General features: G+C 39.9%; 2 protein-coding genes across 10 annotated transcripts in view; one reads left to right on the top strand and one right to left on the bottom strand.

Moving 5' to 3' along the window:
• The window catches only part of LOC136644780 (kinectin-like), a 47,634-nt gene extending 27,774 nt beyond the window's left edge, over nucleotides 1–19,860 (top strand). For 3 of the 7 annotated variants that reach the window (XM_066620914.1, XM_066620915.1, XM_066620913.1), the window contains exons 3-10: nucleotides 49–170; nucleotides 2,905–2,992; nucleotides 4,936–5,111; nucleotides 6,953–7,154; nucleotides 8,901–9,023; nucleotides 11,320–11,476; nucleotides 17,454–17,690; nucleotides 19,633–19,856. In XM_066620914.1, the coding sequence (XP_066477011.1) occupies nucleotides 49–170; nucleotides 2,905–2,992; nucleotides 4,936–5,111; nucleotides 6,953–7,154; nucleotides 8,901–9,023; nucleotides 11,320–11,476; nucleotides 17,454–17,690; nucleotides 19,633–19,690 (1,163 nt within the window). In that variant the 3' untranslated portion in view covers nucleotides 19,691–19,856. Of the gene's footprint in view, nucleotides 1–48; nucleotides 171–2,904; nucleotides 2,993–4,935; nucleotides 5,112–6,952; nucleotides 7,155–8,900; nucleotides 9,024–11,319; nucleotides 11,477–16,037; nucleotides 16,305–17,453; nucleotides 17,691–19,632 lie in introns of those variants that run through there. The other 4 variants (XR_010794111.1, XM_066620918.1, XM_066620916.1 and 1 more) reach the window with 4 other exon arrangements.
• Nucleotides 19,861–21,031: 1,171 nt separating this feature from the next.
• Nucleotides 21,032–27,457, bottom strand: part of TAB3 (TGF-beta activated kinase 1 (MAP3K7) binding protein 3) — a 41,739-nt gene continuing 35,313 nt past the window's right edge. For 2 of the 3 annotated variants that reach the window (XM_066621679.1, XM_066621678.1), the window contains one exon: nucleotides 21,032–26,060. In XM_066621679.1, coding sequence (XP_066477776.1) covers nucleotides 25,885–26,060 — 176 coding nt within the window. In that variant the 3' untranslated portion in view covers nucleotides 21,032–25,884. The remainder of the gene's footprint in view (nucleotides 26,061–27,457) is intronic. The other variant, XM_066621680.1, reaches the window with a different exon arrangement.

Here is a 27,457-nt window from a genome sequence, read left to right as displayed (position 1 = left end):
GCTGAGTGAACCAGCTTCATAAAAATATTCTTTGTGTCCTTTATTCAGGAGCTGATCAGGAAGACTCACATTTGAGTGACCAGTTTTGGGCCACTGTTGCATCGCCAAAAAGTTTATACAACACCAACACAGCACCAACTGGTTATGGAAGCAATTCTAATAATCATGAGGTATCAAAACATTTTTTTTCCATGCATGGTGTGAGCTTGAATATTACCTACATTTTAGTTGACTTTAATCAGGCTCTGAGAAAATATCAACTCAGGATGTGATGGTTTGGAAAGTTTGGTTTGCTCTTACCTAATCGTAAAATATTAAACTACATAGGTAGTGATCAATCATTTTCACACATGAATCGCTGGAAAAGGGCTTCTGCTAAGCAAGCAAACAAAAAATAAAAATGCAACAGCTGTAAAATACTATAGAATAATATGCAAATAAATAAAAACCCACTGGAAGGAAGGGTAGGCTCCCAATGTATTTCAATAGTATCTTTATCAAGGGAACATATTCATGAAAACTGAGATTATTGCAGCATGCAGCTTTTTGCTGAGTAGTTATCATTCCCTCTTCATTGCTGTATATTGTGTGCCCTGTTATCAACCTTCTGTAGTGGTCAGTGTAGTCAGAGATCTGAGTATAGCAGTCTGTTGAAAGACAATGCAAAGGGACTGAACAAATTTATACTGACTTCTATGTGCTGCTGAAATGCCAGATGACCAATTCTGATGGCTCTCAGTTCTAGCCAGTTGATGCTTCTCCTGGCTTTTGTTTAGATCAGATCCCTTGCACCATCTGATTGTGAAAGGGAATACTTCAGCCCAACAGTTTGGCACCTGTCACATGGAGGAGGCGAGACAGATCATTTGGGGGTGAGGGTATTGCCATGCACAGCCTACCACACTCTAACTACCACTGGAGAGTGGTAGTCCTTGGTTTTAGAGAAAGTGGCAGGTGAAGTTGTTGAATAATTTGATTACACAATGGTAGATATGGCTGCTGGAGGAAACTGGTATGGAATTGCACCCACGGAATTATGTACTAAAGACTCTGTTGTGCCTAGTAGCGCTATAATATTCAATACTGATTGGGCCTTATTTAGCTGGAAGTGGAACCTCTCGTGCTCCTGGCATTAGTTGCCATATTAAACTAGGCTGCAGCTTCTTAAACTGTACTATTGATATAATCCTGCCTTCTGTGCTCGTAAGTAGTTGTAAATAGAGGCCAGGATTCAGGGATTGTTGAGGGTGCTGAATCTGGGGTGAATAAATGCAGGTCAACTGATTAAAACAGTTAATGATATCAGAGGTGTACAGATGCCAATGAGAAACATTTCAAGCACGTGGTCTAATTCATTCAATTACAGTAATTAATTGGATCAAGCAGCTGCTTCTATGTACATTGTAAGCAGTATGTGTCAGAATAACTAGCGTTCACATCTTCTTGAGATGGCCTCTGTTTGCATATGTGTATAAGAATTCATATAGCACAATCAAATGCTATAGGTGGGTCCCAATGCTAAAAAGTTTAAGAATCACTGCTTTACAGGAAGGTAAAGAATTTGCTTATTTATTTAAAAAAAAAACCAGCCAGATGTCTTAACATATATTTCTTTATATTACTTGAAAATGTTTAACCTCCCCTTAAACACAAGGGGAGGTTAAACATTTTCAAGTAATATAAAGAAATGTAAGTTAAGACATCTGGCTGGTTGTTTTTTTTAAACATTTGGCTGTTTTTTTAAAACAGTATGCCTAAACTCAAGGCACTATGGAAGTGAAGATGCCTAGGAAGTGTTTGCAAGTGCATTCTGTTTACAATACATATGCATAAAAAAAAATCTAGGAGTGATGTTACAAGTATGTGATACCTGCAGAAGTTACTGACCTATTAAGATAATAACCCATAAGCCAAAGGAGAAGGAGGGAGTAAGTATTTTTTTGCAGTCACATTCCTTTCTTAAATGAATTGAATTAGCCTAAACTGGAATAACTGATAGAATTGGTTAGTGGCAAACAAGGGCCAGTCCTGAGCTGCCTGTTGCGCTGGGACTGCCACAGCGCTGAAACGACTGCCATGGCATCCTGTGCAGCCGTTGATAGCTCCTCCGGGGAAGGGGACTTTTGTCTCCTTCCCCTGGGTAAGGGAAGTAGCCCCTCAAGGGAGCTGCTTGATTCTGTGGCAGAGCTTGGGCTGCCGCAGAATCAAGAGCCTCCATGTTGAGCTTCACAGCCTGACACAGAGGCTCTGAATGTGGTGAAGCAGAGCTCCACCAGTCCCACCTCCCTCCTGTCCCTCCCCAGCATGCCTCCCCCCACCCATCTCTCTGCCACCTGGTGGTCCGTGCAACAGCTGAGCAGTGGAGCACTAGTGATCCACATGTGGTAGCCCAGCGCCCAATGGCATTGAGCTACCTCTGGCACTGGGCTGGCGTAGAGGGCTGCAAACGTCCTTTACAGCATGTTTGCAACACTCACCGCCGGCAGAGCACCGGTAGTATGAGCTCAGGATTGGGCTCAAAGTTATCACTAAGTTCCTGTATTATGTTGCTTCTGAAATAGGAGCAGTAAATAAAGTTAATTGAAATGCCTCCAAAAGAGATAATTTAGGAAGTTGTATGCTAGACAGATAGTAGTGGCAGAAAGTTAGGGATAAAAATAGTCTGAGTGAACTGTTACAGACTCTTAGGCAGGGCTGTATACAATACACATTAGTATGATTTAACACATTTATATAAACATAAAGCAAAAGAACAGAGAGAGTACATGGAGTACAAAAGTACATGGAGAACAGTAAATGAGAAATAAAATTTTAAAAATTAGGCCAGTAGAAAAAAGGGAAGATGAATTCCAATGTCTTAGTTTTTGTTTTTTTAAAAAGTATATAACTGAATTCATGTTGCAGGAGAAGGATGTTTCTAACCAACAATGGTCAACTCCAAGCCTGCCTGTTTCTGAATGCAGCTCTCCTGTAATTCTGCAACAACAGATAGGTATAAAAGCATTTAACCTTGTTTATTTCATTTTGTCTACAATACGCTTTGGCTTTCTTTTGGCAACTTCTGCTTGCATTGGTACAAGTTTGTTTTAATATGCATGCATCCATAAAATGCTCCTGTTTTGTTACTCATTTCTAATGTTAAAGCAGCAGCCAAAAAATTCTGAAGTTAAATTCTCGATCTCCATGGGCCTAGTGTTAGGTTTAGGGGGTCTAGCACCCATAAAATCCCACAACCGATTGTGTTCGACTTACACTAACCCAAGATTAATCACTTGCTAATTCTTTCTATTTGTTGTCCACTTTACCATATGGACCATGCAGGAGAGAGATAGAGCCACTACATGGTTCTAGGGCAGTGATTTTCAACCTTTTTCATCACACGGCACATTGACCAGGCATTAAAATTGTCAAGGCACACCATTAGGTTTTTGACAATTGACAAGGCACACTATGCTGCCCGTGGGGGCTCACATCCCCCATTGCCTCTACTAATGAATGACTTTCCCACAAATTCCTGTGGCACACCTGTGGACCACTCACGGCACACCAGAGTGCCACGGCACAGTGGTTGAAAATGGCTGTTCTAGAGTGTCATAGCATGGCAAACGTGTTATTTGTGAGCCAGTTTTAGGTATTTTCAGGAAGTCAAGCAACTGCAGCTGTAGCAACTACGACTAAAGAAAAAACAACAACATATGTTTGGCAACACTGACTTTTGGAATTTAAAACCTTTTGGGTTGGACAGTCAGCCAGCTTTAAAGCTGTCTTGACTCTTATTGGTAGAGGTGCTTTGTTTCTGATGAATAAGATAGGATTACAGCCTAAGTTTTACTGAACGAAAGGGCTTAATTCTGAGTAAAATAAATAAGTTTTCAAACACCTCTACTTATTGGTGAAAGAAATATTGAAAATCAGCATGCCTTTCTCAAAAATACCTTCCCCCCCCCCCCCGATAAATCAACATGCACTCAACAAGTCAAGTGCAATAAAAGCCCAACTATTTGCAGACAAAATCTTTTAAAACTGGAATAATTTGCATGAGAAAGTGACCCAAATAATCTAAGGTCTGTAACCAGGAAAGATTCCCTAATTAAAAAGTGCAAGACAGTTAAAGGTCAGAAATGGTCCTCCTCCTGTAAATATGTGTGGCAGATGCAGTTGATGGCTCTTCTTTCCTTACTAAGCCATTTAGTGGACTAAGTGCTATGGTTTGAAGGGATCCAATGCAACAACTTTGCTACAGTGAAGTGCATCTGGATTTGGCAAAAGCCTGGATGGAAGACCACTTGGGAACTTTTTGTATCCCATCCATGTTCCAAGGTGGAAGCAGGGCACAATATACAGTGTAAATGTTAATACGCACACTGATCTTTTTTTCAAATTAGAACAGTTGTTTACGGTTTCCAAAATTAAGAAATAAAATTACATATTTCTAGAGCACCAAGTATCCTTGCAAGACTGATGGGTAGATATATTGCTAACATTCCACAAAGTGGAAAATGGTTTTTATTCTCTTAACTTGTATCATAATGTAACATTCTTCATTTAGTGCATCATTTAATCCTTCCCCTGCAGTTACAAATATTGGGCACAATCCAAAAAAGTTGCAGTTGTTAAGTAAGCACACCTACAGTTGGGGTGCAAGCTGAGCTGTAAGTCTGTTGACTTCCATGGGAGAGGTTTCAGGATAGTAGAGCTCACTATTATTATTTTTTTATTATTAACAGTATTTATATACCACTTTTCAACTAAAGTTCACAAAGCGGTTTACAGAGAAAAATCAAATAACTAATGGCTCCCTGTCCCAAAAGGGCTCACAATCTAAAAAGATGCAAAAGAACACCAGCACACAGCCACTAGAACAGACACTGCTGGGGTGAGGTGTCAACTTTAGCCAGTCATGCCTGATGTGTGTGTTTGCATGTTAATATACAGTGAACCTTAAAAGCCAGATCAGAGACCTTCAGGAAGCCAAGGAGACAGCTGTCTTGGAACTAGCAAAGGCAGATGAAGAGATTTCACAACTGAAACATGAAATGACTCAGTTAAAATCTGACTATTTACAAAAATTAGCAGATTCCAAAGAAGAAAATGTTATTTTGAAGAGAAAGGTGAGGCATCTTTGACAATTACGGTACCTATATATATGGTAGTTCCCTATTTTTACTTTTATATTTGTCCTTTCTTTTTCATATTTTTATACCACCCTTTCTCCAGGGAGCTCAGGTAGTGCATACAGTTCCCTCCTCATGTCTCACAACCACACTGTGAGGTAGGTGAGGCCGAGAGATAGTGACTGGCACAAGGTCACCCAGGAAGATTCCTGGCTGAGGGAGGATTTGAATCTGGATCATCCAAGTCCAACTCCCAAACTACTACACAATACTGGCTGTAGGGGGAAAAAAGGAAAACTGATTTATGTGTACAAGATTCATCAGATCATATAGCAGGTCCCCACATTTAAATCCTTAGCTATGTGGAATTAGGTGTAAAGTCCATGTTAACATCCTTTACTGTTATAACCAAAACTGCATGCTCTTTCCCCTCTAAGCTTGTAAAGGGACAACATCTTTAGATGTTTATTTAGATGTTTCCATTCCTTCACCTGCATATTCCTCTTTCTCCTCCCCTAAATCCTCTGAACTCTAAAAGGCACATTACTGTTTACTACAGTATTGCCAGTTTTTGTATTGCCATCCATCACTAATTGGGAGCAACAGAGAATGATCCCCCACCTGTACCCCCTTCATTCACTTGCCTGTCACCATTGCTTTCTCTAATGGATGTAGAGCTTCCAGCATTACCTCCACCGGCCATTCGAGGTAGCAGTGGTGACACTGAATGTGAAGGGAGAGATAAGCCCTCTCCATCCTCTTCTTGGTGTCTAGTACCACATCTTCTAATGGCCTACAGATGGAATGCTGGGAACCCTGTTGGCTGGAGGCAACTCTAGGGAGGCAAGTCCCCAATCCCTGCCTGCTTCACTTACCCCTCTCCCTCTGAGTCCAGTGGCTCTGCTTCCTCTAATGGTCACAGAGGGAATACTGGAAGAGCAGCATTCCCTTTGCTGGCCACTGGAGGAAGAAGAAACAAGGTCTCCACATCCTTCTCTTATGTACTACTGTGTGAGAATACAGCCAGTTCAGATTCCTGCTAACTTGCCTAACCTGCATCACAGATCCAAAGTTTTGAACTTGTACCACAAGCAGGTCATTCCTTTGGGGGAATGGGTGTGCTGGCTTATAAGTGTTTGGCCTGCTACACTATATAGCCCCCTAACTTTATCTTATTTCATTACTTCTTATAGGAGAACATTAAGTCCAGTGTAGGGCGTAGACATACATGATGCATGAGCATGGACATACCTAGAGTCTGTTACTCCCTGCTTACATTTTCTTATGGAAGAATTTTCCTCCACTAGTCCCTGTTTCCAGGCCCTAATTGCAATTTATAAAAGGCAATCTTTTGTATCTAAATTGATAGATATGTTTTGGTGCCTACAACATTTTTATCTAAATTCTTACCCTGATGTACTTATTTCTTAAATACATTTCTTTTATGTAGAACACACAATGTGTTAACATACTGTAAATAAGACAGAATAGTATTTGAAATTGTTTCAGCTTAGCTACTTTTCTACTTACTGTAGAAAAGTAAATATTGTTACTTTTGTTGTATTTTTACATTGAGTGTTAACACATGGGCATTGCCATGTTTTATCTAAAGTACTACCATTCTAGTAGTCAGACGCATGCATTTTCTTTGTATATGTTGATAACTTTAAGTCAAAACTTTACCACTTTGAATTAGAATGTGGCAATGGCAGAACTTTATTTCAATTTGTTTTCCTAGAAATATGCATTTGTTCTTTTTTTCCAACAACTTTTTCAGTTGTTTCTCTCCTGCTTCAATATATTGAATTCCAACTAAATTTAATGTATTTTTCTTAAAGATCAACAGGATACACAACAGCCATGGTCCAGTAGATACATATGAGCAAGCCCTGCGTGATGAGATTTGTCAACTAAGGAATGAATCCAGGAGCTTGAGGGAAATCAGTCACCAGCTAAATGAGGAAAACCACAGACTGAATGAAGAATTGTGGGATGCAAAGAATGAATGGTTAAAGCACACAGTTATTGACAAACAAAATGGTAAAAGGACCAGCTATGTTACAGTGTATCAGTGAGGTTCTTAAAGCTTCTTGTTAAACAACCTCATATGTTCAGGCAAAAACATCACACCAGGCAACAGGACCACAATGTGATTGTCAAGCAGTCATTTTATTGCAGATGCATATAGAACCCATTCTTCTTACTCTGGTTCATCATACATCCCACTGTTTTGTGTTTCTAGGCAGCTATAAAGATTGATTCTAACATCTTCTGCTTCTCCCAACCCCCCCAACTACCATACAATGAGATTGATGTGGAACTGAAGGTATCCCAAAGGGCTATACTATAATACAGAAAATATTCCTTTGTTCACAGGTATAACCTAGTTAGCCACAGATTTTTTAATTCATGGTGTTATCTCAACGCAATGAGATGTTTGGTTTAAATTAAAGGAAAGTTTAACACTAGCCTCATTAATGCAAGAGAGGACAGCTGACTGACAATCCATCAATCATTCTCTCTCCAGGCACTTAGAACAGCTTCGCTCCAAGGCAAGCCACCCCTTCCTTTCCCCTGAGCATGTGAAAGATAATCAATTTGCATTCTTTCCTAGCACTGTGCTCTGGATGAAGGGAAGGGTTGCTGACTTTCTAAGTGCCTGGAGAGAGACTGATTGATGGATTGTCTGCCTTATGACTCTGTCTTACATCACAAAGGTCAGCAAGACTGTTTTTAAATTGCCCAGCAAAGGGACATTGTTTTTTAAATGGATTTGCTTTAATGTGATTTTTGCCATCCCCATGAGTTCTGGGAACAGAACCCCTCACAAATAACAAGACAACCTGTAGTAACTTTTAGGGGCTAGTACAGTAAGCCAGGCAGGAAAGGAAACCAGAGACCTGTTGACATGCCTGCCTTGACCCTAATTTTGGTGAAAGCAGTGTTTCCCTGTGTGCAGCATGTACACACATATTGCTGCTATCTTCACATTGTCATGCTGATTTTATTTATTTATATACCACCTTTCTCATCCTCAGATTTCTCTTCAGATATACTCAAGACAGTTTATAGGCAGGCTTCTGCTAGATGTGATAAAGTGTCTTTAGAATAGTTATATATATTGTAGTCATCACTCTTAGCTGCAAAAGACGTGGCTCAAGCTTCCACATTTTCCAGGGTCCACAACTTGAAGAGTAGAATGATAGATTCTTGCTTGCACTAGTCAGGTACCTGTTCATACTTCTGATGATCATTGATAGTATTTCACCCTCTGCCCAAAGGCAGTCAAGGCAACATTAGAACTAATACATCAGTAAAATCACTAACAGTACAATCAAACATGTCTACTTAGAAGTAGTATAATGTTCGGTCAGGCTTACTCCCAAAAAAGTACACACAGTACTGCATCTTAAAATGCATTAAAACATATCCTCATAACACACCTTTAGGATTATCCTTACCAGAAGCTTGAAGTGTTACAAGTGGTACTACTTGTATCCCATGCATAGTGTTAAGAATTTTCTTAATTGTATTATTTTCTTAATACCTTGCTAACTTAATGTTCACCCAGTAAACAAGAGAACTGAGTTTCCTTTTCTAAAATCTAGCACTGTTCAGTAAAAACTAGCCATATTTTAATGGAATACTTCAAAAGTTACCATAAAAAATCCAAGGTCAGTTCCAGATTAGCTTTATATATTTTTTGGATACTGCTTCAATGATGCATAGGAATTATATTTACCTAAGCAGCAGCTGGTATAAGCAAGACTTTTACTTTTACTTTAGAAAGACTACAAGAACATTCTAGGAACAACGCTTCTCCGTCATCCATGAATAGCGAATCTACAGAAATGCTGGTGGCTGGATACTACGACACAAGCCTAGCAAAAGAAAGCAGAGACTTAAGAGGTACGTCAGTTCAAGTTTGCAGCCCCATATTTGCAGGATCACTTTGAGCATTTTTAAACACACACAACCATTTCCCACAAACCTGATGGAGCCTGAAATTTTGGGACAGTTCTCCTGGGCTTGGACTTTATCACATAGAGCCCAACCCCCTCCAGCATTCCAGTACCAATGCTGCCGCAGTAGAGCCCTGAGGTCAGGGAACAAATGTTAACTTACCTTGAGGAAGTCTCCACTGCAGCCCCTCGCTACAGGATGAAGTGCATGCCCCATTAGCATGGCTACATGAGCGCTGGAAAGCTGGATAGGATTGACCCTTTAGTGATGCATCCATAAGTTTTACTTGGTAGGTGTTACATATCTGACATCAAAATCCTATACTTATCCTCCCTTGGCACAGTAGTTGCTGCAGCAGCCTTGAGTGTCGTAAACGTGCCATGAAGCACATTTGCAACTACTCCAGTGCCAGCAGTACTAGTGGAAAGGCCTGCACCGGCCTGCCAGCCCTTTATCCCTATCTTTAGCCGCCACCAGACGTGAGTAACAGCATGGGGTGGGGAGAGTGTAGGGCATAATGGGATAGGTTGGAACAGGCCTGGAAGGGGACAGCCTCCACTGTGTCCTAATTCCCTTCCTCAATTTGGCAGCTTTACATCAAGTTGCTCAAATTTGCACCAGTAATTTAGCTGGCACAGATCCAGGTAGCCCCATTGAGGAGGCTGGAGCATTATACAAATGGGGTAAGGGGAAAAATATCCCCTTACTCTGAGTAGACTGCCAACTTCCCCCTAACCCCCGCTGGATACAGTATAGGCCACTCAGCCCTGCTGTGCCAGCACAAATTAGGTTTGGGTGGGCGGTCCGCATTGTAGACTTTGCATGTCAATACCAGCTTTTGCTTCATTTTTAACATATTGGTTTCAGCATTTGCAAACATTTATAGTTATACAAGGGCTTAGGACTGATTTAAAGGACTGCAGAGCAGAACACTGAAGAGATGAGTTCCTTCAGGTTAGGAATACAATTCAAAATTATTATTAGACACACCTTCTGGAGTTGTCACAGTATATTGTGTGGTATATTTGGGAAAAATGAATTAATCTGAGGTCTTTTACACCGTTGCTACTTTCCTAAGAACAGAGAAACAAAACCAGAGCATAAAAGCTTTTAGGGGTCCCCAAAATAGCCCCTGGTGCATCTGCTATACTCAGCCATTTTCAGGGCTGGAAACCTGATTCCTTATTAGGTAAGAGGAGACCACCATCAGTGGCTGCTGCTGCCTGATATAGCATTGGCACTTTTAATTATTTTTCTCCAAATTGGCAATATTCAGTTGGGTTCAAGAGTATGGCTAGTGAAAGAAAATGGACTGGATTGAAATAGAATGCATTGGGGCAGAGTATTGTCAGAAGAAGAATGGATGGCAGTGATTAGTCTGAGGCCAGCTATGAAGGATATTTATTTATAGCATGTCTTCCTGGGTGTGCTCCCCCTCCAGAGGCGAGGGGAGCTCCCATTTACGGAGATGCTTCTGACCTCAGCAGAGGCCAAGCACATCCATCCCTGTCCTCTGTCAGGCTCAGACTAAGCTTTAGAGCTCAAAACACGTGACTTCAGATTTCCCCGTGAAACCATTAGTGACATTTTAAATACCTTATAAGGAATTGGGAGGCCTGGGGTAGCCCTGGAGAGTTGTGAAACCAGAAGTCGCGTGTTTTTAGTTCTTAAGTTCAGTCTCGAGTATGACAGAGGCCAGGGATAGATGTCCTCGGCCTCTGCTGAGCTCTGAAGCCCTCCTGGAGGTGAAGGGAGCTCTGCTCCCCTTGCCTCCGAAGGGGACATGCATGGGGGACGGACGGACCTGGCCCTGATCTGTGGATGACTGAATCCATGGACATGGGGGCCCCTGTATATGACACTTTCCAAAAAGGTCATTGCAATCTGAACATTGATGCAAGGGAGATGAAGGGAAAGAAAATGAGTTTGGAGTAAAACAAGGGAAGAATGTTTGGTTATGTTAGTTATGCATACTTAGTCATAGCAGGGTAGTGTGCTTACAGAGTTCCCAGGACCCGCAATATGTTCTAGTCTTGCGAAAAGTTGTCATAGTCACCAGAACAATGTCTAGACTTCTCCAATTCCAGTATCTAAGGCAAAACTGGCATTTGTTTTAAAAAAAGCTATGACCACACAAACATGCATGGTGGTAGGAAATTTGGTCCCTTTTTGCATTTGGCCCTCTGGAACGCTGATGGTAGGTTTGATGCAGATTTGTCTTGTTCATGCTGTTTCTGTCAAGATGAACACACCACAAAGGCAAAGCACAACAGCAACAACTTCTCTTGCACCGGTCAGCACAATCAAACAAGCCATGAGAACTCAGAACTCCTCATCTCACATTCAGCCTCCAGCAGTCTCTCTGAAATGGACATCTGTACTAAATATTCTTTAAACAAGTAAGTAAGAAATAAATATAATGCTCAGATGAAGAATTTAAATATTGCACTTTTTCCAAAATATTAATAGCAACAGAACACTTATTTTGAAGTATTTTTTTGATGAGAAAGTTTCTGGAAGAATCAGAATAGTTCTCTCAGAGCACAGCTTATTGTGGTGAGAAGTCTCAATACAAACAGGCAGAAAATTAAATTTCATCAGGGATTCTCACATGAGAAAGCATTAGCTGTTCTAATGTCATTATGTTTACAGTTCTTTTTGTCATCCCCAAGTGGAATGTCATTTTTAATTCTCAGTTTAGCTAAAGTAATTAAGTACACCTAAAATTCCTACTGTCATCCCTCTATACAAGCTGTATGTTTGATATTCATATATATATGCGCCAGGGACACGTACCTCAATTAGCTAAGAACTGCAGAATTATCTCCCCACTCAAAGTTGCATAACACCACATATTGAAGCAGACTAACTTGATATAGCGACTGGTTCTGAGGTCCACAGAGTACAAAATATGGTTAAATTCAGTAACCAAGTGGGTTTCAGCATATGGTGAGCAGAAAGCAGCCATGGCTCAGCCATAGAGCATATGGTTCACAGGTCCCAAGTTGCAGATTCAGTTGTTGGTATCTACAATTAGGGTATTTTGGAAAACAGAGCTGGGAAGGCTGTATAAGATTCTGAAGAATCATTGTCAGTCAAGGCAGATAGCATTAGACTTCACTAGAAGGACTATTGGTCCAACTTAATTATTTAAAATTTTTATCCTACTTTTTATTGATCCAACTCAGTAGAAAGCAGGATTCTTTTTTAGCAAACTAAAATTACCTCCCAAAGTAGTCCCCAAAATTGAACTTTTATCACACAATACTGATGGCAGGCATAAACTGATCAAGACACACAATGGAAGAGAGGAAAAATAATGAATGGGGGGAATCAGGGTGTTAGAGTTAACAGACATTTTCATCCAGGTGAAGCCAGGCTGATCTTCCTTTGCTGGTGTTTATTGCTGAGATGGTACAACTACCCAGCACCTGTTGTCATTATAGCTTCTGAGTATTGAGTTTGAATGGACTCATTTAATCCTTTTGATAGAACCCTTTGCATAAGAGAGACTTGGGTTGCACAGTGTTGGAATCTGTTGGTTATAGCAGGTATCATTCCAAATTTTTGTTTCATATGGCAATCAAGTACAGGTGTCTGCCACTTAACAGGGATTCATTCTCCAATCCCTGTTAAGCTATTAGGTCATTAAGCAAACACTAGGCCCAATCTAATGCCTTTGCTGTGTAAAGAGACACTCCCTGTCAGATACTAGCTGGCTGCACAGGCTACTGAAGTAGAGGGTCTTAATGCAAAGCAGAGGCAATCTTTGGTGTGTAGACAGACACACTGCTACAGGGTATGGGAGATCTGACTGCCTTATTAAGAGCCTCTTAGTTGTGCTTTGATCACCATCGTGTATGCAGTCACTTATTAAGCGGTGCACACCTGTATAGTTCCCTGCTGTAAAGAAAACAAGCTTAGAAACCACATTCTATGATTCTGGAGGTCACAAGTGGACAGATCACATATCTAATTCTTCAAAGACTAAATAAATCCATGATATTGGATTACAACCAGCATAGGCACAGCAATTCTGCTTGCAACAGAACTGCAACATCAGCCAAACAGCCTTAGCAAATGAAAGGCCTCAGCAAATGAAATACCACTATTAGGTTTGCTCACGTTACAGTCAGTATTTAAACCTATATTAAATACAGCTAAGCCCACTAGTTCAGCCTCTCTGTGCTGACAGTATGAATGCACAGAAATAGAGCCACTCTTTGATGACACACCAACTAATGCTGCTAGAAAGCGTCAAGACATTAGTATTACATTTTCTTTCAAGATCAAGGCCTGGCTCTGGCTTTTCCTTTGTTCCGATATTGTACTACAACCGTGTCAGCACATTAGAAACAAGTTCGATCATCATCTCTTACAGTACTCCAAGATGTGACAGCTAGGATTGTTTCATCTTTATGGCTTTAGAAGTGTACACTAGGGCTGCATTTAGAAACGAGGACTGAGGGGGAGTACAAATTAGTATAAAATTTACTGACTAGTAGGTCTTGGACTGATAGCTTTAGAAAGCACCCTTCCCTATTAAACCCACTGAATAGAAAATGGGGCATCTTATTTCTCAGTCAGAGTCCAGGGAAGAACTAAAACTAATCCAGGAGACAGGTTGAGTGTATAATAACCTTTCATGTCAGAAATAGAAAAGGGTTAGAAAATAAAATTTGTAAATGCTTCTTTCTATGGCAGCTGCAAGTCTGCACAGATGACAATTGTCCATTGTGTAGGAAAATGAGGCAAGTTAACATACATATTCTCCCTTTGTATAGCACACACACATTTTGCAGTTACAAAAAACCCTCTTGTAAGAAAAAAAGTTAAAATGAATCTCCTCCCGCCTCTGATCAGGGCACAGAGGTGTGCTTCCACCCACCCCTGCCTGCAGCAGCCTCCCAGGGGTCGGAGGAGCCCGGCGCCTGCCTCAGCAAGACTCTCCGTGCAGTACAGACCCCTGCAGAATGTGATTGCGACCACTTCATTTCTTGATCGCAAAACCGGAAGTGGTTACAATTGCGTTCTACAGGGGTCTACACTGCATGGACAGCCTTGCTGAGGCTCGCGCCAGCTCTTCCTGCCCCCCGCAAAGCTGCTGCAGGTGGGAGTAAGTGGAAGTGCGCTCCTATGCCCTGATCAGTGGCACAATCCAGGGGATCATGTCTCTGCCTTCCCCCTGCCCACGCCCCTTACGGGGGCAGAGCCCAGGGCTCTTAGGCTGGGGTGTCGCAATGCCCCAGTTTGCGAACCACTGATGTAGGGTATGCCAAAGCAATTCAGTCCAAGGATAGGAATTAAGAACCAACAAAAATTTGAACAGCGCTAAGCCAGTGGTTCTCACACTTTTCACACTGGGATCCACTCTTTAGAAACAGAATCTGTCAGGACCCACCAGCAGTGATGTCATGAAAGGAAGTGACATCATTGAGCAAGATAATTTTTAACAATCCTAGGCTGCAATCCTACCCACACATACCCAGCAATAAGCCCCATTGACTATCATATAAAAGCATATGCAGAGTAGCCTATTAAAAGTATAGATCTGTAATATTTCCCAAAATGTAGTCACATACCATGGGAACATCAAGTCTAATAAATAAAAAATAAAATACTGAAATGAATGGGGACCCACCTGAAATTGGTTCATGACCCAGCAAGTGGGTCCAGACCCACAGTTTGAGAACCACTGCTCTAAGCTAAGCTAAATTTTATCAAGAAAGTTTTGAAACCTCTTGCAGGACACATTTGCTAAAAGCACCTGCTAAATAGCTATATCTAATCCAGTGTTTTACAAGAACTATGTTCCTAAAAACCTTGGTTTCCCTCAGTGTATCAGGAGCTCCTTACTTTGAAAACTAGTAGTGGACAAACTTTCCTGACAAGCAGCATGATTGATGTTCACTATCAATGATATTCACTATTCTCTATTACTGATGCAACAATGGACACAGCCAAAGTTTCATGTAAACTAAAAAGACATAGCCTACAATCTTTTGGAATACAGAGGGATTTCTCAGCAGACAAATCAAGATGCATGATTCTTTGTTAATATCACACAAAAACTAAAAACTGAGCACCAGGCACTAACTCTGTGTATCTCCTTACAGAACACCTGGACAAATAGGGTTTGTTACCTGGCCATTTATAAAGCAAGCTTTTTAATACAGAGATCTTGGGGAGAGGTAACATTGCGAAAAGGCCGCCTATGCCTCAAGTTATCAGAGCTCAAGAGATATGTACTGTATATTTTCAAGCAATGTAACATAGATTTAGGTGTGGTGAAATGGTTCACCTCAGAAAGATGGCATTCTGATTATAGGCAAAACTGTCCTGATCAACAGACTAATTGAGTTAGGAATGGGGTAGTTTCTGAAACACATGGTATGAATCTCCTCCTGTGAGTAATGTACTTTTGACTGCTGGTTAAGGCTTGCTTCCTGCTGGAAAATTCAGAAAAGCTCTCCAGTGGACTCAACCATTGAACCATCAGTCAGTGAAACAAGATATGCTGGTAGGAGAGGTGTGTTAAAGGGTAGCCGTTTCAGGGACTCCTAAATTCAGTCAATACTAAGGTGTTGAGCTATATACTCTGTAAGGGGTCCAACACCAGTGTGCAGATGCCTCCTCTACCAGTGCCACCTCTGGGCACTTGGCAATAACATAACATAGCTGAACAGCCAGGTTGCCAAGTTCCATGGATGTGCAGAGCTGAGCTTTGAGCTGCACAACCACACAGCATGGGAGGAAGCGGTGCTGGAGAGATTACCTTTTCAGGCTGGAAAATAGTACCAGAGGAAAGTTTCACACACCTAGTCACAAAGGAGATAGGTGTTTTGGGAGAAGGCACATTTTCATAACAAAAAATAGCACAGGGGAAAGGTTTAACCCAGGTTTAAACATGGTGGAATCTGCCTCTCCTTTTAGCCACTATTCAATTTTTTTTAATCTTAGGCATATCCAGTCACAGCAATCCTGCTACTGCCTAGTTTGGCCCCAAGGAAGACACAGCTGCCCCATCAAAAAGAATGCGGCACAAAGAGGAGGTTACAGAAGATGTAAGAAAGATGAAGTCTCTTTCCCAGTCTAATCGTTCACATAACAAAGCACCTTTTGGCAATCCACCATGGACATAAATAACCAAGAATAGATTTCCCTCCCAAGTTTCCTTTCAAAAGTCATGCAATGTCTAGGTCCAAAAGGAGAGGACAAATATCCAAGGTAAAGCATGTCTTTCCCCACTTAACATTTTAAAGTTCCTTTAAATGCACAAAACAAAAAAATGGTAAATCCACAAAATTAAAAAAGAAATCATCTTTTCGTTCTGGCTCTTTAAAGCAATCAGCATGGCAAACTGTATGGGGCCCTGGATATAGGAGGCAGCATTTTAGAACATCTCCATACCCCTCACATGTGCTTCCCTCTCTATAGCTGCACAACCTATATTATAACACTTTTAAAAGTGGAGTTGGGCAAACCCCTGTAAAGCCCAACCTTATCACAATTACTGTGATCACTCCTAATCTTCTGCCAAGAAAGAAAATAAACACCTGGTTTCCCCAAAGACAGGTGCCACAGATTTGACTGGCTTACTCTCAGCCTACTGTAGCTGATAGTGTTATAGCAGAACAGATATTTTTCTTCTGAGAAAGAGCTTTGATTCCATATTTCTGTTTCTCCATGTCCTCTTACATTTTTAGAGCAACTAAGTAGATCTTCCATTTCCACCCTGAAGGAACTCGCTGTGCATTAAAATTTCTCTTGTACTAACATCTGGCTTGCATCTCAGTGGCAAAAAAGCTGTTGCTCATTCACAAGATAGAATGAATAGTGACGGAATTCTCTCAACTTAGGGAATTAACAGTTCCCATTCAGCAGTAGAAAAGAAAATCTGAATTATGTTATAAAGAAAGTGTCAAACACTTGGTTAAGGTTGTAATCAGAGTGCACAAAAACTTTCGAACATATCAGACGTCTCTCAGGTGATTTGTTTGAAAGGGCCAAAGTAGATATGTAGAGGATCTGTGATTTTAAATACCCCTGCAGTGTGTTGGAGCCTCAGCTTTGCTGGAGGAGATCCAGCCCTTTTCTCCTGTGCCATTTCCCGAGTTCCCACCACCAAGCTGTGGAGGGAGAGGGGGAAAAAACAGTTATCCATATTGTACTGTCTTTTTCTTCTCCACAACTAATAGCAGTGCTTCCATCTTTCCCATGTGACTAATGTACAATCTATCCAGAGATCTCTAGACCATCATGTCCAGATTGGCCCTAAATACGTGGACTTCTTTGAAGTAGTATCTTTGTTCAGAACAAGCAATCTCTTCTCTGTCTCCAAAAAGCTATTCATTTTCTATTACTACTTTACCCAAGGGCTCCAATGGGTAGGACAACACTATCAAGAAGACCATTTGCACCCAGAAGTGTTTCAGACCTCAAAATTGGAAACCTAGTGAAGTTCTCGCATCCAACAGGGAAAATCAGTAAAGGAACTGTCAAATATTTGGGACCACTCCTTGGGAGAGAAGAGGACTACCTTGGGATCGAGCTAGAAGGCAATCAAGAAGGGAGGCATGATGGAACCTTTCAGGGAACCCGCTACTTTCTTTGGTAACTTATTCTTTGGTAGATTGTACTTTTCTCCCAACTGCACTTCTCCCCTCTCTCCAAAAGAAAGGGGAGAAAGAATATTTAAGTTTCAAATTCTGCAGTCTGCGCCATCAAATGCAACATTTTAGCTATAGACAATTTGCATCAACACTTGTGCCAGATGCTGTATGGTTAGTACCAGCATATCAAGTGTTGTACTAACAAGTTACAAAATGCAATGTTATATAACATGACAAGCACAACTGTTTAGTACCAAGGCCAAACCAAGATCTATTGACTAGTATAAGTAAACTCAAAAGGATTGGTAGGAACAGAATGGAGTCACAATCATTCTGTTTAAAATGATGAAAGACAGTGATTTAAAACCAGCAGTAAATTAAAACTACATTTCACTTAACAATTGAATCTCAGAATTTAACCATTACCTAAGGACAAAGAAAATGAAGTTTAAAGTAGAAAAAAAGAATTTTTAATTATGTTTTGCTGGTACTCCATATATATCTGTTCCTGCCTACTTTCACCACCTAAAATTTTAGTTAAATGTCACAAGTCTTACTTATGTTTGCTTATAATTTAGGCTTAATGCATGCACACTTAACTGTTCCTCTCCAAGCATCATCTTCAGCAGATTGAGGACAACACTGCAGGTGGTATTGCTGCTAAAAACAAACACGGCTTTAGTTACATGTTGAATTCATGACATAGAATGTTCCTTGGAAGGAATTTGGAATAAACTAGAGTCATTCACCAATTGTATTAAGTGGCTGTACAACAATACAGTGGATGGCGGAGAAGCCTACAAGTATTGGATAAGAACTGCAGTAGGATGAATGCCATTACAAATTGCATGACTAGTTCCTGGGTGAAAACCCATTGGGAAAAGTAATATAGAAGGCCACTGTCCTACCCAGTCTTCTTTGTTGCTTTCCTGTTTTTCTACTCTTATTGTCTTCATTATTCCACATCAACTCATTTTTTCATTCCAGCACTGAATCTGGGAATAATCTCTTCCCAGGGTCAATTTTACAGTCTTAACCATTGTTTTCAGTATAAACATAATTTCTCTTCCATTCATAGAACTTTTTTCCCTTCAAGTCCATGTCCCCTTCATCCCGTAAGCCAGGGGCCAGCAACCTTCTTCCACATAGGGGGCCAGACATCGGGTCCATCAATAGTAAGAACATGTGTATTTAATATACATGCATAAGCCTCCTGGTTAGGCCATAGAGCTAAAGAAAAAAGAAATGGGCATGCCCTGGAGAGACACATGCCCAGATAGTGAATGACAGTTAAAAGAAGCTACCGCCCGTAGTCTGCTTACACTGTAAGCATTAACAGTGATAGAATTACAAACTTGAATTATTTTTTAGGATCACCATGGGCTGGTTAGGTATTTGGGGGATGACTATGGGCCAGATGATTTCAGGTGGCAGGCCAGATTCAGCCCATGGGCCATAGGTTGTCTACCCCCGCCTTAAGCAATGCCCAACCATTTCTCAGTTCTTCCCACATTTTCACCCTCTGTATGCAATTAATTCCATCCCAGTGTTGCACCATACATTTTCACTAGTCTCTCCACTTTCATTGAACACAGAAAACAAGAGCCATCCTCAACAGAAAGGATTTCCTATCTATAGTAAGGCTAAATAAACCCCATCCATTGACAATATTGTTGCATTGATCCTGGAAAAGAGTTAACACAACCACTATCCAGGAAGACTGAGTCTCAGTAAATAGAATCATTTGCACATGCTCCACCAGCAGTAGCAGAAATCTGTATCAGAAAATGATAAGGTTCACTTAACCCACAGTGAATTGCCTGTACTTTAAGTACAAATGTTAAAATTTTCAGTTTAACCACCTCTGTTAATATTCTTTATTTCATTAAAAGTCACACAAAAAGACCATTACATATTACTGAACTTCAATGTTTGTTTTCCAGTGCACCTAACAAAGGAGTTTTTGTTAACTTCAGCAAAGTCATCGTTGCCTGGGAATAATAACTCCACCATGTTCATGGATCTTTAAAGTCTTCAGGAATATGGTACTTCTGATGCAAAAAGGAACAAAAAGTATAGAACTTTGTTCAACAATCAGGCTCCAGTGTTTTTTGTTATAAGCATTTGTCAGTATCTTAAATTTTTGAAAAATAAAACTGTTTCACTTTAAACAAAGAACATCTCTTTTGAAATAGTAAGTATACTTCCCAGTGCACCAGATCACATAATTCTGTTGCATACACTTCTCATGTCCATGTGGTGAAAATTAAACAAACCAGGTAATACAGATACAATTGCAATGCTTCAAGTGATTGTAACAGCTAGGAAAAAATGCAGCCATAACTGCAGAAGTTGTCCAGTTCACCCACCAACCCCCGTGCATGGGATCAAAAGTAAGAATATGGCTGGAGAGGCCTAAGTGATGCCCATATGCAAGAGACTCTCTGAACTAGCCTAATGTTACCAATCATACCATGGGGTGAAAGCACTGGATCCTGACATTCAGAAAGCTCAACGGAAAGGAAACTCTCTGTGCCAAACTACATCTACTAGTTTATTCATAACATACTTTACTGAGGTGCTTTCTTTCAAAAAGTTACCACCATATATCTATGAACATCAGAAATGCAGACCACAATCCAGTGACTTGCTCTTTCAAACAACAGCCTCATGCAGTTCATTGTTGAAGCTTTCAACGTGCTTCTGAAATAGCTGCAAGAACATGGCACTGAGGGAGGGCAGGAAGTGCTAATCTTCAACCTCAACCTAAAAAATTGGCAAGAGTGAAATCTGCGGCAGGACCAATAAACAAATAGTGATAAGTTACGTTATACTTAATGATTGACATGTGGAAACCTGAAAGCTTCAAGCAAGTCAGTAGGATTATAAAAGGGTCAGGTGCCTTTTCTTAGCTACTTTTCTAGCAAGCTAAACTGATTCTTGCCAGAACAGCCGAGGCAGTAGGATATGCAAGCATTTTGGATATAGGTGACTTTTTGGACTCTGAAAACATCATGTGTTAAAATATTTATACCTGTTTTGGAACCAAGTCAAAGAATATCTAAAGCTATACTGTAAAAAGCCCGATCCTAAAAGGACACTATGTATGCAAGCATTCAACAGATTCACTGGAGAGCAACAAGAGCAAAATGTTTTTCCTCACAGGTTGAAGGCACTCATTGAATTTGGTCCCTGAAAAGAAGGTATTTTGATTTACATATTTAACAAAACAAAATGAACTTCTGCAATAAGTTGGGGTGAAAGACTATTTTAGCAGGAGAGACTGGATATCAAAGCAAGTTGTGTGTTTTTTTTCAATTGCTTACTACATATGAAAACAAATGCAGATTACATTTTCTTAGTTTATTGATTTTTTTAAGGAAATGCTGCATCCAGCATGTCATTTGGCAGTACCATGCATGTACAGCCTCTTAATTTTTTTACACATTTCATCTTGCAGTAATAGTTTCCATTCACAGCATACACAAATCTAAAATGTAAGGAACACCCTATTTACAGGATTTAGAAAGAATGGTTTCGTTCTGTAATTTAAAAAAATAACAGAATTTCAACAAAGCAGAATGTAAGGATCAGGTACATTGGTTTTACCACAGATAAGACAATTTTAAAGTCTTTTTAAAGGCCGTTAGAAATTCAGAATATTGCATTAATCTTTGACTTTCAAAAATAAGACCTTTTCCCCTTTAATAGCAGAAACAAGAATGTCCCTACCTCAAAAATCATGGCAACCAAACAACTATTTTGAAAAGCAGATACAGCACACAAGAGGCAGTGTTGGCTATAATACGCGTTTATTTCTGTGCATGTTTTCTTCCTTCTGTAGACTGGCTATAGCATCTGGGCATATACAGAGGACTCAAGTGCCCAGGTAGCTACTTCATACTACATTGTAAACCAATTTCACATTCCAGGCTACACTACAATGTTTTCTTTTGTTAAAAGCTCATCAACCCTCAGTCACAATCACATCAATCAGCAAAATCTTTTCATTTTCTCTTTAAGACAGTCTTTTTGTCCTAATTTCAAAATCTGTCCAAATAATTTGAAAAAGTTTACAATCGTAATGGGAAAATGAAGGGGGCATAACTGGATCATACAGTAACTGAAAGTTTTTTTCAAAAAGAAAACATGACTTAGTAGCATGATTGAGACCAGCTCTTTAAAACGTATACTTGCTTCACACATCTGTCATATAAGGGAACACACATACATACCACAGACACACAAACACACATCTCAATTTGATCTATTTCACGAAACATTTTCTTTTAGCTTTCTTAGCCCCTCCCTCCCTACACAAACAAACTAGCTCGATGGTTCCATTACACATCCAAGTTCAGGACATAATTTTGGTTTGCTCTATCCTGACTTTTCCCACAGGCTATTCTACGACTAAGGTTTGGAGGAGTTTTGTATTTTATATGTGAAAGGGAAGCATTAACAGCAGTTAAATATAAAACAGGCATTTATAAACAGAAGTATTTCAGAGAACCTGGACATAGTAGTCTTGAATATCTAATATCCAAATAGGACACCCACCCAAGCACTAAGAACTCAGATATTATTAAAAAGTAGTGCATTTTTAAATTTATGATGTCAAAATCCCACCAATCAGAAGTGCAAATTCTGAAGTTCTATATGTTGCACTGCATTTTGCATGTTGGGTGATATAAGGGGTAATTCGCACAGTAGCCAAAGGTTTTGATTATGCAGGTTTTAAATAATTCAATTAACATTTGTTCTTGTATAATCTAAAACCACTTTGGTTGCAGGCATCTATTTTCAAGTGATTGCCAAATAGAACTTGATATCCAATACTCAAATAACTTAAAGTCCCCTATATATTAATTTCGTTGCTACAATGGGCATTACAGTATGAATTGATATTTACAAGTAAATGTGTACAACAGATTTTTTGCACAATTAACAGGAGAGCAACTGGGTTTTATCTTTGGATCACCATGTCCACTAGCTCTCATCTTCACCACCACAAACTGTATTTCTGCCTTCCACCCACAGATGAAAGCTATGAGTAAAAGGAAATAGGTCTTTCATAATCCCTACAGGTCCAACACACAGTACTGTAAAATGTATGGCTTCCCTGTTCCCTCCTATGAGTCAGAGAATACTGTGTGCAAAAAATGGAGGCTTCCACATATGCAAAGCATTCTTTGGCCACAAAAGAACCAGGGAAACCTCTGTGAGCACGGAGCTGTGTCCCAAGAGTTTTTGATTATGCTTCCTGACTCCAGAGAGCATGCACTTACAAAGGATTGCACCCAAAACCAAGAGGTTAAATGCAATACTTGTAACCTCTCCCCTTTCCTTTCCCTCCCCAGTTTTACAGTGGTTAAAACAAAGTGGTACATACCTTTCAAACATGCTTTTTCTACTCTTACCTTGATTACTATAAAGTTCTTTACCAATGGCAGTACAATTACATGCCAAATAGGAATTTATATTCCTACAAGGAAAAGCATCAATATGTATTTATGATAATCTTTACTGAACACATGAAGACATGATGTTACTTAACTGAAAAACAAAAATACTTCAACTGAATTAGTCCTAATTTTTTTTACCATTTTATAAAATGGAAAAAGTTTTATATTGGACCCCCATTTTACAATGTGTTCACTTTAGGTTATTCACTTTATGATGGGCTCATAATTGCTGCCAACAGGACTTTGTCGGTGATAACTAAGCCAATCAGTGATGCACTTGCAAGTGATTGTAGCACCTGAGCTAATAGCAGCATTTTTAACATCATGGCTGTGTGTATGGAAGAGAAGACTGTATCAGATGCAAACACTGATGCAAAAGCAAGCCTTTTAGGTAGCATCTCAGCTGGTAGCTGTGTTTTTAACATCGTAGCTGTATGTACTGAGGGAAGGATACAGCCTTGTAATTTGTTACAAATTGTACAAATAAACTGTGCAAACTGATAGTAGGCACCTTTTAGAGAGGAAAATAGCTTAGTTCTGTGGCAGAAACTTCAACTTCTGAGGTCCTGGACAGAATTACGCAAAAACAATGTATTACTGAGTTCACATTACAGTAGTTTCAAAATACAATGGTGTCTCCAGAACTGATTACTATCTTAAAGCAGGGGTCCACAGTATAATTTAAATTCTAGATACATCACCAGGGTGGCAAAAAACTTTTTAAAGTTTGCTTTGGCCATTCAAAGGGCATGTTTGCAAAAGTGTAAAAATCAGGAACTTCTATAAGATCAATTCCATTGCTTGCTACTGGATTTCAGATTGCTTCTGTAAGACTTAAATGAAGATACTCTTCTTCAGCACCACACTACTTTGAATAACAGGCTATAAATCTTACCATAACCATCCATATATACCAGCTGTCTCCAAACTAGACACTGCTATGCACCAAAAACAGCCAACAGCCTCCTCAGCTTTACTTGAGCTTACTGTTCGGGGCAGAGGGAGAGCCTTTCATCTTCATACCCAATGCTCCCCAAACCTCATGCCAGCCAGCTGTGTCTGCCCAAAAATCCAGGCACAAAGCCTGCTGGGATGACAGGACACGGAAGTGGCTGGCTGGTGCAAGGTTTGGGTGAGATCACATGTGAAGATGTGATGCTCCCCTGCAGAATGGTAACCTCCGTTCATGTAGGAGGAGGTAAAGCATTGGCACTGGATCCAGCCTGCGGGCCACAGTTTAGAGAGGCTTGGTATATACCAACAGACAAGAAAAACATTTGTGGGGCAACATGCAAAACACTTGTTCGCAAAAGTTGAGATTTTGATTAGGAGTAACAAAGATTAGGAGTAACAATTTTGGAGCATGTAAGAAATAAACACTATCTTAGTGTTTTACCAGTGGGGGAAAATATTGAGTACTCTCACATAATTTTATTTTAGAATGACTGCTTTTAAAACCAAAAAAACTTCACAAATGAGTGAAGCACAAATGAGTGCTTTATTTCAGCAACTCGAAGCACTCAAATCAAACATTCCCATTGTAATATCAGATGCATCAAAGTACCAGTACAATTCCATTTGTTTTCTTTACATCCATTAAATGATCAAATCCCCCCAATGCAATGTGTAACATTTCAAGATCTGCACTCAACTAGCTAATACAGGCTGGTTTATTAACAATGTGCAAATAAACCCTTATTGAAGAGCTAATATTGATTACTAGTTTTCAGCTAACTCAGAATTTGGGGCACAAGTACCTTCTGTGCTGTAAACATCATGAATTCTTCACATAATTGGAAGCTGAAAGGCCTAAGAAACAGGGTGCAAACACTTCTCATACATAATGATGGCTGAGCTCAAGTCTTCCAAAGATAATTTGGAACAGTTCTGCATTTGGCATACGTCCGCTCCACTGTCATCAAGCACAGTTTTAAGGGAACGTCATTTATAAAAGCATACTTCAGCTTTAAAACACAGTGGCCTAATAAAAGCATGCAGCACTATTTTTTCTCTGTAATATGGTATAATTGCTTAATTACCAGTGTTAACGTGACTTGGTGAGAGCTGTACAAGCAAAAGGGATTGTAAAGTCACCTCTGATTGTACTCTATAAATAAGGCTCATACAGTACTTCTCCCTTCTCACCATGATTCACAATTTCAAAACAGCAATTGTGTAGACTTAAATTACCCTGAAAAAGCAGCATTTATGAATACCATTTTTTGCTCTTTGATTTTACCCTCCCCCAATCTTCTTTTTCAGTAGTTTACAATCTGGAAGCACAGGGAGCCTTTGTTTTCCAACTTGCTGTGGCCAGATTCATCAGGTCTGGTTCTTCACAGTTTGTCAGGATACCTGTAATACTTCACACCACAAAGTAATAGTTCTATGCTTATAAAAATATATATAAGAGCTACTACCCAGTAAAAGTAATTATAGGGGCTAGAACAGCAGCAATCACCTGCTTTCCTGTATACATTCTTCACGGAGGGAATCCGTTTTGGATTTAGGGTACACTTTCAGCCTCACTCACCACAACAGGATCAGAGTATGTATTTCCCAAACTAACCTTTAAGTGCAGCATGAACAGTAGTGGGATTTCTCCCTTATAATTTGAAAATGATTGGTTGGCAAACACCCAGTAGATGGACTGAAAGGTGTCCCACGTTCCTTCTCCTATGGCTGTGTGCTCAAGAGCCTGTTTTTAATCCAAAGCAGCCCATTATGGATTCAAGCATACCGCGGCATTTCACACTGCTCACAGCGATTCAGTGCTGGGTGGTTCAAAAAGGTACAGCTGTCACAATTCCATGGAGCTCCTTCAAAGTCTTCATCTCTTGGGTGTGATCGTGGAGCTTGCTTGGAACTGCTCTGATGGTCTACAGAAAATGATTTTCTTTTAAAGTCTATAGTTTTAAATACACACAAAAAAAACCAAGCATGACAATAAATGGTTAAAATTTCAACATGTTCATATTCACCCAACTGCTTCCCAGTTGTCTTTTTACCCTTGTTCCCAGTGAGGGCCAAAATACATCAAATATTTCCGTTTGTGAACTATTTTTCAGCCATATTATATATCCCATGGGATTTATAGAGCCACGTATCTTGCTCTTTGGAGGTTCAATCTAGCACAGATATGACTCCTAAATTGTAGGTTAACACAAAACACTGATCAGTTCTTACACTTCAGTACATAAACATGTTGAGGTTGGCAGCTTCTGGATCAAAACCTGAATCATTCAGATACTTTGTGATAGCTGGGACTTGTCTACATGTTAGCTTATACAGAATAACAAGGCATATGGACCTATAGATGTCAAGGGCAGTCTGCAGCATTATTGTTGACATAGGTTTTAAGGATATCACCCTCTTCAATAAACATCTACAGACCTGCTGGACTGCTTTCCCTTAGATTTCACAGGTGAATACAATTTAAAAAATAGCTTAAAATGGCAAAAATCTGAGGTATGAAACTATGTGAAATGGATATTTATCAAATAGAATTTGGGGTCCTGAGACTGAATTGTGCTGTAAAAATACAGTTATTTTTGGCAATGGTCAAGGACTTTGGATATGAGGTTTCTCTTATTCTTTCAACTACCTTCTTCCTCCTAGCTATTTCAAATGTTGCCCAAGGATAGCATAAGGAAAAGGCTCTAACTGGTCTTTTAGACAATTTCTGATTTCTGCACAAAATACTATACTGTTTCTTCTCCCATTAGCTAGCAGTATTAGAATGCTAGCAAAATTAATGAACATATATTCAGTATTCATAGAAGGCTGAAATACACATCAGCATTTAAACAGGCATACTACATTGTCAGAGCACTTACAAATTACTCTAGGCACTACTTGGCGGAAAGCCACCAAAATTTCAGTGTATCCTTTTCAGCACTCAGTGCAAAGTACTTTATGTAACATAGACCCTCCATCCAGCCAGAAGTAACCAGAAAACAGACCTGTGGCACCTTTACGGATTGTTTTTTTCTGATGATCTAGCATTATCCAATACACAATTTAATCTCTTTAATCTTTTAACCCATGTGCCACAATACTTAACTTCCCTAAGATCTGTCCAACTAAGCATGTAACAAAATCACCACCACAGATGTACTGATTCTTGCCTTCTTCACAGATTAAATTAGAATTAGCCACCTGTCACACTGCCAATTCATTCATGCTCTGATGTGGCTTTAGTCAATTCCTTTTTACTGCTTTAGGAACTTGCCCAATAGGAAGTTCTGCTTGGGCTCATGATGGGCAATGAAGGCCATATTAAAAACTAAGGGAAAGGGGGAAA

Source organism: Tiliqua scincoides, chromosome 3 (genome assembly GCF_035046505.1).
Source record: "Tiliqua scincoides isolate rTilSci1 chromosome 3, rTilSci1.hap2, whole genome shotgun sequence".
NCBI lineage: Eukaryota > Metazoa > Chordata > Lepidosauria > Squamata > Scincidae > Tiliqua > Tiliqua scincoides.
Note: the sequence above shows the minus strand (reverse complement) of the source record. Positions and strands in the feature narration are given on the sequence as shown.